At 50.1% G+C, this 15,173-nt stretch overlaps 1 protein-coding gene across 4 annotated transcripts in view; it reads right to left on the bottom strand.

The window, feature by feature from the left end:
* Positions 1–1,748: 1,748 nt before the first annotated feature.
* Positions 1,749–15,173, bottom strand: part of ANKRD55 (ankyrin repeat domain 55) — a 28,800-nt gene continuing 15,375 nt past the window's right edge. For all 4 annotated transcript variants that reach the window (XM_061556331.1, XM_061556332.1, XM_061556330.1 and 1 more), the window contains exons 5-11: positions 14,038–14,098; positions 12,510–12,638; positions 10,417–10,601; positions 7,553–7,720; positions 5,334–6,286; positions 5,091–5,189; positions 1,749–4,622 (exon numbers count right to left, since the gene is read on the bottom strand). In XM_061556331.1, the coding sequence (XP_061412315.1) occupies positions 3,940–4,622; positions 5,091–5,189; positions 5,334–6,286; positions 7,553–7,720; positions 10,417–10,601; positions 12,510–12,638; positions 14,038–14,098 (2,278 nt within the window). In that variant the 3' untranslated portion in view covers positions 1,749–3,939. The remainder of the gene's footprint in view (positions 4,623–5,090; positions 5,190–5,333; positions 6,287–7,552; positions 7,721–10,416; positions 10,602–12,509; positions 12,639–14,037; positions 14,099–15,173) is intronic.

The raw sequence follows: 15,173 nt of genomic DNA, 5'->3' as shown, positions 1-15,173 counted from the left end.
AGGCATGACGTCACTCGTACGGCAGTGGCGTCGCGGCATCCGGTTGAGCAGTGATTGCGTCACTCAATGTTGAGTGAAGCGTTGACATTGGGGTTGTGGAGCAGTGACGTCACTGCACTGGTTTGGAGACAGTGGCGCGTCTCTTGCGCGTGAGGCACGACGTCACTCGTACGGCAGTGACGTCACGGTCAGCTTGTGGGCGATTTCACTTTGTAACAAACAAACAAAATTGTTCCTGGGTAGTAAGTGTTATTTCCTAATTGCTTATGCCTCAAAAGTACATACAATAGCTATTATTCCCCACACATTTTGCTTTTGTGACCAGGACAGTGGTATTTTGAAAAAGCAAAGTTTGTGGGGAATAATAGCCATTTTCTATACTTTTTAGGCATAAGCAATTAAAAAATAACACTTAGTACCCAGGGGATTATTGTGTCCGTCATGCAAACCCATTTGTGCAGACGTTCAAGGGCGTGGGTTTTCTTCGGTGGCACAAACATCCCGGTGCAAGGGACACTCCTGTAAATAAAACACATTCCTGCGGAGGGGGCTGGTAGGAACGTCGGGTTGTTTGGTCAATGGCCAGGGTCAACGACGGCGTGGTGTATTCCGCAAATATGCCCGACTGTGAGGGCGGGCACAAGCCGGCGTGAGTAGGTTAAACGTTGAGTTTTATAAGGGCACCACGGGGTGACCAGCCCCTCCCCACCCAGCCCCACCCTTCCCACCCAGCCCCTCCCCACCCTCCCCACCCTCCCCTCTCCACCCAGCCCCACCCCACCCTCCCCTCTCCACCCAGTCCCACCCCTCCTATTTTTGGATGCACGACGGACGGACGGACACAATAATCCCCTGTGGGCTGGTGGAACCAGGTGGTTCCTACCAGTATAAAGATCTGATTCTCATATCCAAACCGCGCATCGAATGGGATGTTACGCAGCACTGCCATCTGCTGGCTACCTCAGCTATAAGCCCTTATACAAGCCCTGTGGTTATCCCAAGTTCTGTACTGGACAGTCCTCAAGTGATTCCTTGGTAATTGGTCACTGATAGGGTGCTCATCTCATATTTTTGACAGCCCTGCAGAGCCAGTGGTGGAAATTCCACATTGATATGGTGGGGGTCGAGTTTTTCCATGGGACGACCACTGTTGACCTATCCGCAAAGCGGTACAGTACTTGTTCTAAGTCAACCCCCAGTCAGGATTTAAACTCGCAACCTTGCAATTGCAAGCCGTTCACTCAACCACTGAGATTCTAAGGCAGTGTTTTTTCACTCATTCTCAGAGGGGGCCACTTTCTCCGATAAGACATTATCAGTGTGAGGGCCACCACGCATTTGAAACCATTGGGGTTTGGCAGCACAATGACGGGCGGTGTTTTCACTTGTTGTGTATTGTCGGGGGCCGCACTAAAGGCCATCAAGGGCCACCAGTGGCCCACGGGCCTTGCAATAAAGAACACTGCTTGAAGGTCTGACAAAAACAACACATTTATCAACAACACTGCCTGCGATATATATATAATAGGCAATGTTTTGGACATTAGTCTAAGTCTGACAATATCGGGCACAATGAAGGTAATTTAATCACAGGCGTTTGAGACCATATCGGTGACGTTCTCACGTCAAAAAAAGTGCAATTTTTGCATTTCAATGGAGACCTGGTTTCAAATATAATAACACGTTGAAATGTAAATAATAAATTACGACAGTGTGACACTTCGTAAGAATCATGACAGTAACATTGGTGGGAAATCTCAGGCATTCGCAACATTTATTGAAATGACACATAGGTTATTTTTTTAAGGACACGGCACTGCGGAATAGGGACGAGCCAAGATGAAAAAAACAGCCAAGACCATTTGGTGGACGTATTGCGTTCACAGAGAACGCGGCAACTGGGCACGCAGGAACGGAACAAATCTTTTCGACAGAAAGGCATTCGCTTTTAAGTGCACTTAAAATGTTTGAAACCTACTACCTTAAAAATGTAATCATTTTTAAGAGTTCCGTACACAACGACACTTCATTAACATCGTGTAAAATTGCTTGCAAGCTGCCTACAAATGGATACTATTAAGCCAGAATCTCGCAAGTGGGCATGAACGCAGGCCACTCGTCACTTTTCTCCCCAAGGCAGATAAATTAATCAACGGAATGAATAGAAAATGTCATAAAACTACAGTATGTCCAAATATGCGGTCGCCATCTCCTTAATGCATGCGCATGCAGACTAGTTATTAGCTTTATCACGGGAGCTACCCGACTGACCACAATGATATCTAAGCTACAATTATAAAGGAACCGAGCTCTGCAGCGTGTTTTCCGGTCGCACACCGTGTGTTGTTTGGCGTGCAGTGGACATTCAGATCCTGAAGAAGCTCCCAAACGTTGGACATCATGCCGAACAACACGCGGAACAACACGAAAACACACCGGACAGCTGAACAGTACAACAGTGAACACCTACGCAGCAGCACAATTTAGAGTTACCTTGCCGTATGTCCAATGTGGATTTTGGCCTTTGAAATAAAAATAAGAAACAACGTGAAAATGTGAGTGTTGCATTCTTAAGGTGTTCGTCAAATACCGTAAAGCACAATGACGACTTCAATGCATATTACCCGCTTTGATGTATGGGTCAGAAACACAGACATCGACTTAGAAAATGGTGCAAAAGCTGAGCAGTAAACAAAAAGACCGCGTGTGGAATTAAACTAAAGAGGACACGTGAATTGGGGAACAGAGACATCAAATGGAGTGTTAATGAAAGTGGGCTTTTGGCAGAACACATTGCAATAAAGGATAGAAGAGACTGGTGATGGGAATGGCAGCTAAAGGGGTAAAAAAAACACACACACGAGAGGATGACTACCAAGGAGAAGGATTGATGAGATCGGTTCACGTGGAGGCATGCGATGGATTGTGGCATGAGGGATGGCGTCCTTCATCCAGCAGTGGATAAATGGCTCATGATGATGAAAATAAATCACGTCTCCTTTCCTAATGACACTTTGCGAGCTGAAGGGATGTGATTTAATAATGATTCTTACCTTTTGAAAATCGCGTGCAATTACACAAATGTACAACACTTCTGCAATCCCTAAGGGGGTCATGCCTCAGTTTGGTCTCGTTTATATGCAACATTTATACATATACAGTATTGCATTTAGTTTAGAATGCAGTGACCCAGCTACATTAAATTTGGTATTCTGATACAGATAATGCCCTGTTCCTTCTGGACACAGTTCAACGCAAAACCAGGAGGGAGCAGTGGCGTGGTGGTTACCGCACCGCTTGTATAAACCCGGCGACCTGAGTTTGATTTCCGGCCAGTCAATATCGAACCTGGTCCTGCCTACCACCTCACCACATCTTCACCAACCCACAGTGTGAGCAGTGTGGTGAAGCATGTTCAAGAATCCCATGACCAAACCAGGTGTAGGGGAGGTCCTCACCCAGCAGAGGGTTGACAGAGGTCTGTTATTATGTGAACTTGTGTCACGAATTCCATTCAAATGAAATGTATTGAATTAATATTCGTATTTCATTATTACTTTATCATGTAAAACAACTGGCCACCTGCGGCCCAGGGCTAGATTCATGGAGGGGAGGGGGGGGGGGACTGAGGGGGTGCAAACGGGCCAAAAACGCCAGGTGAGGCCCATAAAAATACATGGCATTTTTTGAAACCATTTTTGTTGATTGGGTCTTTTGTCTGTCTTCATGTCGGAGGCAGGCAAGTAGATAGCGGGCAAAGGGGTGTCTTAGAAGTCAAGGTACCTGAATCCGGCCCTGCCATGGCCAACACCAAATTTGCTCCATGGGCGAATTGTCAAACAGCTTTCGCCGCAGAATACCTACCATATGTGGAGATGGTCGAATCGACAAGCGTGAAACATCACCACCGTAGCCAAGGCCACTCAGCGTCCGCTTCGTTCATCGGCTGCCCTGGAGGCCCTCGCCAGCAGCGGGCGGCTTTCGGTGGACAGGGATGGCTGGCAGGACGCGCCGCGTGGAGCGGAGGGGCTCTCCGAGTGCCGACAGCGATCCGGTCGGTGGGAGCCACGGGTGGCTCAGCTCGGAGGAGGCAGTCATGGGCGCCAGCAGAGTCAGCCTGGCCAGGCCCACGTCCAACCCTGGGTAAGAGTTTGGCATGGCCTTGCCGAGACCCGAGTCCGATTGGCTGTGCCTCATGCTCGCGCCGTCCAGCTTCAGCCCCCCGGAGCTGAGCCTCGTTAGGTTGGAGTCTGAGCTGAGCACGGGCTTGAGCTGGCTTGGGCCGCCCTCAGCTTTTAACCCAAGCCCGAGATGGCTGAAGCAGGCCTCGGCGGCGTTCCCCACACCGCTCAGCCTGCTCAGGCAAGGGTCAAAGTGAGGCGTGGGGTTGAGTCTGCCGAAGCCCGATTCGTGGTCCGGCAGAGGGCCGAGCACTAGCTTGTTTGGATTGACGGCCACGGGCGAGGGAGGCCTTTGGCAGGCATTGGTACCGGCAGCGCCCACCCTCGCATGGCCCAGGGCATCGGGGAAGGACCACGAGGAGGAGGACGAGGAGATGTAGGAGGGCGTGAGGGGCAGTGAAGGCGACTTGGTGATCCCGGGCAGCTTGGCCTCGAGAGGAGCTTTGCACAAAACAGAGCGGGACGATCGTTTGAAAACGTTGCGTAAACTCAGTGAGCAATGAAAACAGATTCCTACGCCGAGTTTAACATTCACGCAATGTATGCACATCTCCTGGTTTTTTTGGTTTGCAGTAGAGTCCCGATGAAAACAATAAGCGCATATATCTTAGTAATATAAAGCCTCACTGCACGTAGGTTGTAGACTAGACTTTGTACTGTTTATAAATCGAGTGTCAAATACTCATTTTCATTCAGGGGTGGAGTAGCGGCTATCATCAGTGCCAAGTCACATGAGAGAATGGTAAATTGGCAAACCAGATAATCTGCCCACCGATAATCAAGGGTTGGATGTACATGCAACCTTTCTATTAAAAAAACTCAATTGTTTCAAGTTTTTAAAAGGTCATCTATCTCTCTACATTTATATGATGCTGCTAAGGATGTTAGGCCAGGTCTAAGGCCATTTACTTTTGGAAAGTAGGCTTCCTGGAAGAGTTGATAAGCTTCGTCGAGGCAGCATGGATTCCTTTGATTGTCCTTTGGGCTGTACCTGAGGGTCCGGGTCTCCTGTGAACACACGTCATCCACAAAGACGATATTGTGCATCCAACACCCCGTGACATTTCTCCACAGCAACGAGCACAGAGACTACAAATGCCCCTTGAACTACCACACTTTTAAAATCAGCACACTCAGATGATTAATTACAACCTGTGCTGGGTGGGTACAGGGCTGGTAGGTACGCAGGCAGGTAAGAGTACGACGGTTTCCTGCTCCCGTTCAGGAGGGGCGGCGGCTGCGTTGGCGGCGGCGGCGGTGGCGCATTGCTGCTGCTGGGGGCTCCGCGTCTCCCCGGCCTTGCCCAGCTCAGCTCCCTGGGCCCCTCCGTAGCTCCCGTGCCCAGACGCGCGGCCTTCCCGTCAAACAGATCGTGCTCGCTCCGGCTCTTCCGTGAGCACGTGCCGAGCAGTAGCCGCCCCGCCACCGCCGCGGTCGTGGCGGTGGCCGCGGCGGCCGCCGCCGCCGAGCTTCCAGTGAGGGCGCCGAACCGGGCCGCCTGCCCGTCGCATTGCTCCGCCGCCACGGCCGGCGACGACGGCGTGGCGGTGGCCGCGGTGCCGCCGCCCGCCGCACCGGACTCGTGCGTCGGCAAGGAGCTGCCGAGCGTGATGGGGGGCAGGCTGCGCGTGCGAGCGGGGAAGGTGCCCCTCGCCGTGATGAAGGAGCCGAGCACGAGCCGCCCCTGCGCCCCGCACTGCTTTCCCCAGCCGGGGCAGGTGGCCACGTGAGCTCTCGCTTGCGTGTTCACGCTCGTGTCCTCGCGCGTGCCCTCGCGCGTGCCCTCGTGCGCGGCCGCAAGCGCGCTCGTGCCGTCTGACGGGTCCTTTCGTGCTCCTCCGTCGAAGGTGGCGATGATTTCGTCGACCTCGAAGGTTTCGTTGCGAGCGGGCAGGCGCGCGTCCGGCGCGTCCGGCACGTCGCCGCCACCGCCGCCACCGCCACCGTCACCGCCGCCACCGCCACTGCCGTCACCGCGCTCCGTATCCTTCTCCTTCTTGCTCCCACGGCTCCGCGAGAAGATCTTGTTGAGCACTCGGAAGCGGCCGTCGCGACGCTGCTCGCACGCCTCCCGCGACGGCGTGGCGATAGCCGCCGACTCGGCCCTGTGGCGCCGTGCACGCAGAGAGCAAAGTGTCACCTCACAAATTTGTACAGTGGGTCGACGATGGGGCGTAAATGTCCACGTTGATTTAGGCGAATGAACCAAACGAGAGAGGCGGTGCAAGGAAGTATTTGAATATATGCTGCCAAAGACAGATGTCAAAAAGCACTGTGCAATCCATGCGTAGGAATGCTCATTCCTGCAATTGAGACGGACAAAACAAATTTGAAAAGCAGGGTGTACTGGATACTTGTTACAGAAGGATACAGCCTCTAAGCTGGACCAGAAAAGTGACCAAATAGAGAAGAAAAAAGGTTGCACATAGAAGAAGACCTGATGCAGGCAGTGATGCATTTGTAGGAGGGACAACAGGAACATTCAAAGTTTGTTGCTCAGAAAAGTTGAAGGAACCGTAAAGAGAGGAAGACCCAACAGAGAATGGCTTGACGACGACAGAAGAGTTTGGTGCGAGAAAGACGCGGCACTATTTGAGCGTATTGGCACAAGACAGGGGGGAAGGTGGAAACGAATGCCAAAATGTGCAGTGGACACCTTCGGGCTATCTGCCCATGGATCGTGACGATGATGAGGGCGTATTAGACACCCGGTACAAATGGCATAGACGTTACAAGCGAGACAGCCAAAACACACAAGGCGGACAGCACAATACGAGGTAGGCCGGACACAAGAGACAAATTTAACACGTAGGCTTTCGCGACCAATATTATTCATAATATATTATTCATAATCAACGTTTTTGGGTTTAGATCGCGTTATTTATAACCCTAAAACGTTGATTATGAACACGAGACAAAGACGGGCAGTACAAATGAAATAGACGCTCCAGATGAGACAAGACAAGACGAATCTCGATTTAAAGCTTTCGTGACTGCAGGGATTCATCTTCTTGGTTCTTTCGGTAAAGTCACGTAGAAGGGAAGTAATAAAATAATAAAAATAAAACATAATAAAACAATTCTCACGACGTGTCGGCCACAACGCAAGCAGCCGTCTCAGGCGCGTGAAAAACCAGGTCCGTCGAGGCGACAGAGTCTGAAGTTCAGACTCTGTCGCCTCGACGGACCTGGTTTTCACCTGAGGACGGCTGCTTGCGTTGTGGCCGAAACGTCGTGAGAATTGTTTTATTATGTTCTATTTTTATTATTTTATTACTTCCCTTCTACGTGACTTTACCGAAAGAACCAAGAAGACAAGACGAATCGCGCAGGGCGGCCGCGGGGCCCGATGGCTTTGTGCCCGCGCGCACCTGGGCTGCGTCGAGAGCAGCTTGACGCATTCCGAGTGGTTGCAGTGCACGGCGTAGGAGAGCGGCGTGTTCTCGCTGATGTCACTCGGGCTGGGGTCCACGCCCAGTGCCAGCAGCACCTCCACGCAGCTCTCTCGGCCGGCCGCTGCGGCCCAGTGCAGAGGGGTCCTGTGGTGGCAGGGGTGGGGCGGCAGGGTGTGCGCCCCGCAAAGCACGAAATCTATTCAACTATTTTTAATTTTCTTGGTTCTTTCGGTAAAGTCACGTAGAAGGGAAATAATAAAATAATAAAAATGAAACACAATAAAATAATTCTCACGACGTTTCGGCCACAACGCAAGCAGCCGTCCTGCGTTGTGGCCGAAACGTCGTGAGAATTATTTTATTATGTTGAATTTTTTTTATTTTATAATTTCCCTTCTACGTGACTGCAGTCACGAAAGCTTTAAATTGAAATTTATATTTTATGTATTTTACCAGGTAAGACCCACGCACAAGCGTAATTAAAAAAAACAGCTCGTTTTCCAGAAGCACCTTGGCCACAAATGATAGCTCAACGAATTGGCTTATCGCGTGGAAATTTCTAGCGGCAGCCAAATAAACTGAACGCACGATGTTGATTCTAAATGTGGAGGGAAACACCGGAGGGCCCGGAGAAAAATCCACGCGGGGAGAGAGGCACGCAAACTCCAAATAAGCAGCAGGTATCAGGGTCGGAATCGAAGCCACGACCTCCTGCACACCAGGCGAGGGAGTTAACATCTCCTAGCCAATGTGATGATGATGAGAGAGAGACACGCAACCTCCAAATATACAGCAAGTATCAGGGTCGGGATCGAACCTACGACCTCCTGCACACCAGGCGAGGGAGTTAACATCTCCTTGCCAATGTGATGATGATGAGAGAGAGACACGCAAACTCCAAATATACAGTAAGTATCAGGGTCGGGATCGAACCTACGACCTCCTGCACACCAGGCGAGGGAGTTAACATCTCCTAGCCACCGTTTCTGGCTCGCCACGTGTTGCGTGGCTGTCGAACCGCGACGTTTACGACGGCGCGCGGAAGGTTCTGTCGCGTGTTTGAATCGTTCACCTTCGCGAAATTATTTCATTTTTTTGGATTCTCATTTAGATGTGCAATTTTTGGATGCCATGCAGACGTACTGAGAAATGATCTGCATTGGCTTTTGTTTAATTGCGAGCTCCAGGTGTGGCCTTTATGGAACAAATTGAAGAGCACCAGCGTAATCAAAATGACTCTTTCAGCCGAGGCTTCTTCTTATAAATTGTATAGACCCATCTGTTGTTTATCACGTCAGCGGCCACAGGCCTATTTCCACCTCATTTCCCAGCCCTTTCACAATCATCAGCTTCACGCGTATAATTGCCGCTGGTTAGCAACACAGGAGAACATTAATTTCTCAATAAAATTTAAGGAAAATTTCTCACTAAAAAAACAATCGCCTTGTTTCTTTGAACGTTGATGGAACTAGGCATTCCAATTTTTACGGAAATTACCGGGATAAAGAAAATGATCCCCTCGTCACAACATCTGCAATCAATTCTTCCCGCTTGTCTCTAGGCAACCGGGATTCTTCTATGTTGAGGTTTTTTTTGTCAATTCTCCAGACGGTGTGAGCCACGGGGAAGGAAGGCAGATTTAGTAAAACCTGAGGAGGGCTCCTTTTCCTAAACAGATCTGAGTCCCGACGAGTAGTCTGTGAGTCACTGCCATTCCCACTCGTACAATAAGCAGCTTAATCACCCACCCACTTATCCATTCATTTGGCACCTCTGATTCACGCGGTTAGCTTTTGTACAATGCGAAAGAAGTTCAACATACATAAACCATCCACCCATTTGCTCACCCACCTATTCGTTAATCTGTTTACCAAATAATCCACCCATCCGCTCACCCACCTAATAATGAATCTGCTAATACACTCACGCATTCACCTAGTCATCCACTCACCCACTCACCAACTCTGTTTCGCCGTGTATCCACTTCCTCACTCACCCGCTCACCCCATCTTATGCATTTGTCTGCTCAGCCACTCATCTACTCACCCGTTCACCAGCTCACTCATCTGTTTCACCATTTATCCACTCGCTCGCTGACTCAACCCACTCACCCACGCACAGTCAACCCACTCACCCGCTCACAAAATCAACCCGCTCACCCACTCACAGTCAATCCGCTCACCCACTCAACCGACTCACTCCAACTCACCCCATCTCACCCACTCATCCACCCACTCGCTCACCCACTCATCCACCCACTCGCTCACCCACTCATCCACCCACCCACTCGCTCACCCACTCATCCACCCACTCGCACACCCACTCATCCACCCACTCGCTCACCCACTCATCCACCCACCCACCCACTCGCTCACCCACTAATCCACCCACCCACTCGCTCACCCACTCATCCACCCCCTAGTTCTCACACTCATCCACCCACTCGCTCACCCACTCATCCACCCACTCGCTCACCCAATCATCCGCCCATCCACTCGCTCACCCACTCATCCACCCACTCGCTCACCCACTCATCCACCCACTCGCTCACCCACTAATCCACCCACTCGCTCACCCACTCATCCACCCACTCGCTCACCCACTCATCCACCCACTCGCTCACCCACTCATCCACCCACTCGCTCACCCACTCATCCACCCACCCACTTGCTCACCCACTCATCCACCCACTCGCTCACCCACTCATCCACCCACTCGCTCACCCACTCATCCACCCACCCACTCGCTCACCCACTCATCCACCCACCCACTCGCTCACCCACTCATCCACCCGGCGTGCCTCCCTCCCCTCCCATCCCGCCCGCTCCCCCGCTGCCAACCTATCGTCGACGTCCAGGGCCTGCAGGTTGCACTCGGGGACGCGCGCGAGCAGCGCGATGATGGCCGCGTGTCCGGCGGCTGCGGCGACGTGGACGCACGTCTTCCCGTTCTCGTCGTCGTAGTTCACGACGGAGGGGCCCAGCCGGTGCTGCAGCATCAGCTCGCACGACCGTTCGCCGCCGTTCTGAGCGCGCCGCACGCGGGCGAGGGTGAAAAGCGCGCATAGTCCGGCACAACAACAACAAAACCTCGCGTGAAATGTCCCCCTTTGCAAAGCTCTTCTCCGACTCGGGTTTAAGATGTTCACGAGGTTAGCATCGTCCGTCTGTCCGAAATGAAGCGGGGGTGGGGGGTTGTAGGTGCCTGCATGGGGCACGATGACTCCCCACCAAGACGATCCAACAAGGACGAACCTGTGACCTAGAGTGCTGCTCATATTAGGGATTCACCCAAACTCTAAAACTGACCAAATTTATCCAGACCAGAGCAAAAAACAACGGCGCTTTTAAACCATGCACAAGCGCTAACAAGCTACCCATGACACATTACATTCTTCCAAAGACAAACGGAAGTTGGAAAGCACGATATAGTCCTTTGGTAAGAATAATTTTCACAAACTGCTTTTTGTTTCCAAGAGGACGTGAAATACGAGAAATCTAGATAATCGGAAGTGGATCTGCGCACCGCTGTTTTTATTGTATAAAAAGTAGCTGACCGCATGAACAAGCGCACATTTTTATGAAAAAACCAAACTCATAAAGAGGGTGCCACTGCTCGGAATATCATCTGATTAGATTTGATCGAAATCAACTCACCAAAAATGTGCCTGATCTTGTCAGTATGCTGAAGCCTGGTTAGTACTTATACCGGTGACCATCTGGGCTTGCCAGATGTTGTAGGCATGGGGCAGCGATGTTTGGCCAGGAGATTTACAATTCTGAGTATTACCCCCTCGCACACCTGGGGTGGATTTCCTCAGGTTTTTTTCCGGTTTCCTTCCACAAATATCCAAACACTCATCACCGGTCTTGTCCAAACATCTCAACGTAGTCAAACGCTTCAGAAAACGGGTACTTGTAGACTCAGCGAGGCTATCCTCGGTATATATATAAAATATATATATCTTCTTGGTTCTTTCGGTAAAGTCACGTAGAAGGGAAATAATAAAATAATAAAAATTAAACATAATAAAATAATATAATAATACTTTTTATTCTTTTTAAATGTTTAAATGTCATTATTTAATTATTTCCCTTCTACGTGACTTTACCGAAAGAACCAAGAAGATGAATCCCTGCAGTCACGAAAGCTTTAAATCGAAATATATATATTTAAAAAAAACGGCAACGATTTTTTTCGTCAGCAGGCACCGCAAAGACGGCAATCACCGCGCAACCACGCGGCAGGCCACGCTCCGTCGCGCAAAAGCGCCACATCCTGGCAGCCGCCCTAACCCGGCAGTTGCCACGGCAGCACCTGTATCGACCCGAACCCGCCCGCCACCTGGCCCCGTAATCTACTCCCCAGAGCTGAGGGCAGACCGTCTGGTTGTTTACTGTTCGTCTGCCTGCCGTGGGCCGGTCGGTAGGGTAGCCGCCTGTCCTGGTTTTCCCAGGATCGTCCTCCCTCTCTCTTTTAGGTACAGCTATCCTGGGAAATCTCTTAAGTCTTTCCAGGGATATTAAGAGTCCCGACGTTTTGTCAGTTGCGTCGAAGTACACCGCTCAAGACTGTGCATTTAAACGCGGCCCTCTCGTCTTCTGGTATCATGAGTCTCGTGGCAAAATTTTCTAAAAGATTCATCCTGTTGCAACACGATGGTGGAGAAGTAAAAGTTTGGATGGTTACAAAAGATGGCTCTACTCATCAGCTTTCAGGAAGGGTATGTTGTGTTCATCGAATGGTCAATAATCTATAATTTCAAGAGAAAATCTGGACAGCGTAACTGAAAATTATGAAAATGGGCACATCATAAATTTCGAAAAAATATTTTAATCGTTATTTATATTTTATTGCCATGACATGTCCGGGTTTTTTGTACCTCAGAGGTGGCAACCCTCCCGGTTGGCCATGCCTGATCTGTAGGCCTCACCTGTGCGGCCCAGTGCAGGGCAGTCTTGAAGTCCTTGTCCACCAGGCTGGGGTCGGCGTCGCGCTCCATCAGGGCCTGCACGTGCTCCGGGTGGTTGTGGAACGCTGCCCAGTGCAGCGTCGTCATTCCCTGTGGAGCGGCGGCAGCAGAACGAGACGGGCAATTAGCGAAAACGGGGAAAGATGGTGACCAGAAAATTGTCCCAGTGCATCGTGCCCTCAAAGCAGTTTTCTTACTGATGGCCAAATAAAACTTTCAACCACAGTTGGAAGGCAACCGCAAGTTCACACACCTCAGTCACTTGTCACTGCCAGAGGTCCTTTAAATGACTGAGCACTGGAATAAAAAAAAAACTGTTTCCAGGTTGAAGATATCCCCCTATAGCACCCGATTAGTGCCGCTTAGATGCGTGCTAGTGATTTGTAAATATAAATTAGCAGGCTGATGTCAAGTAGTAGGCCTCATGTAGCCGTGGCCTTTATGAAATAAAGTTATGGGTCGGGTAGAGCCTATCGACTGAATGAGACCTGTCCAACAAGGCCGGATGACACCTGAAACCAGAGTTGGCTGTTGTCATGGGGTCATGAGGGTTTCCGAATTTTGTGGAAGATTAATGTAGCTATGTGGAGGGCCTGTACAGCAGGGAGTCTCGCTGGCTAAGTAATAATAATACTTTTGTTCATTTACAAGCAAAGCCTCATTGAGATGCAGAACTAATTTTCAACATCGGCTGGGTGGGGGGTCCAGCATTGGAAGGTATGGCCAACTCCTTTTTAATGAGTGGTTTACGTGAAGGAGGGAACACAGAGAAAACCCACACATGTGAGCGGGTAATACTCAAAAGTCACCGTAATATGATTACGATTTGCTGCACTGCAATCTGCCATCCATCTTGCAACACGGTGGATGTGGGAGCTTCAAAAATATATGCAACAAAGCTCCGCGCGTCCGTGACCCACCAATCCTTGCCAACAAGATTCTGGATTACAGCAAGTGACCAGCATGTTGTAATTACATCGTGTAGAGTGCCTTGCAAAGTCAGTGGCAAGTCAGGTTCTGGCCCGTCCCCAGGTCACTGTTTTTGACCGACTGACTCCGATGAGGGAACATATACAGTAATTCACTCTAGAAATTCTTGCTAACTGCTGAATATGATACTACATCAACGGCTTGTTTTTTTTGTTGCTCTATCCGCGCCTCAAAGAGTTATTTAAAAAAAAACCACGTCAAAAGCCCTTTAACAAACAATGGCTCTCATGTTTGAATTGTAATTTTTACATGTTTGTGTTTCCCGTCTCAATTTTCGACCACGCTTGTGCCTGCCCACCAGCCCTTTTACCTCCGAGCGTGCAACGGCCACACGCATTGGCGTGGCTATTGAACGTCTACGCGGTGCAAGTGCACCGGGACCCATGGGCTGAAAGGGCCCAGGCGCTGGGCTACAAAGACTGGAGAGATTGGACGGGGAGCCCCGTTTCATTCCTTGCCCATGCCCACCACGCCATGCTGCTTGCCACCCGTCCCTCACCTCGTTGTCTTGATGGTTTATCTCTTGCACGGACGACTGCTGCAGAAGAACGTTGAGCGTCCTGTCAAGACAAACATGCCGTCCATGTAATTCTAGATTTGAAGCTTTCGTGACTGCAAGGATTTATATGCTTAGGTTTTTTCGGTAAAGTCACGTAGGTAAAAAGTTACAATAAAAATTAATAAAAGTAAAATAAAATAAAAATCACGACGTTTCGGAGGCAACACAAGCTTCCGTCACAGCACGATTGCTGTATCAAGTAAGACTTACTTAATACAGCAATTGTGCTGACGGTTCCACCTGAAGACGGAAGCTTGTGTTGCCTCTGAAACGTCGTGATTTTTATTTTATTTGTATTTTATTAATTTTTATTTTTTACCTACGTGACTTTACCGAAAAAACCTAAGAATATGCCGTCCATGCACAAGAACACACGTTGAAATACAAAACAAAGATCCCCCGTATAGCCTGTAACAGACTTTTGGGGCAATTGCTGTTAGCGAGCACCTATGAAGGTCGCAACGGTACACGAGGGGGTGGGTGGGCCAGCACCACGCCCGACCGCCTTTGTCTCCCTAGTGGCGATGTTTACACACCGCACCAGGTACTCATTTGAGGCTGAGTCGACCTAGGGGAGGCCCAGGACTGGTTCCGATAATCGTCACTGGTGCTGGTGACCGAGAGCAGGAATTGAACTCGGGTAGCCGGATTTTCAGCACGCTAATCGCTAGACTAACCCCCCCAACACACACATACGGGCCTTCTTTAGCCGTATGGACTCTGGAGGTAAGTGCTGTAGCAACAACTGTACCTATTAATACTCAGATACTCAAGTGTCCCTCCCACAAGTCAAACTCTCAATAAATCGTAATGGTCAAACATCACAATGCTGGTCCCTCCTGAAAATGAGTCTCGAGACTTGGCGAGGTATTTTTGGGTAAGTAATTGCCACTTCAATTAGCACATGAAAGCGGCACATCACATGAAGGGGGTCAGTGTAACCCCCTGCAAGCCCCCCACGCCCCCCCACTGGACAAGAAATAGCCATCACAGGTGTTTAACGTCCCCCTTCATTAGGAGCTGGCGTGCTGAGGTGGTGCGACACTAAAATGACTGTATATTTAGAGTTTGCGTGT

This window comes from Lethenteron reissneri, chromosome 22 (assembly GCF_015708825.2).
Source record: "Lethenteron reissneri isolate LAM-NWPU_2019-01 chromosome 22, ASM1570882v1, whole genome shotgun sequence".
NCBI classification, from domain to species: domain Eukaryota; kingdom Metazoa; phylum Chordata; class Hyperoartia; order Petromyzontiformes; family Petromyzontidae; genus Lethenteron; species Lethenteron reissneri.
The sequence above is the reverse complement of the archived record's forward strand: the minus strand, read 5'-3'. Positions and strand labels throughout refer to the sequence as shown.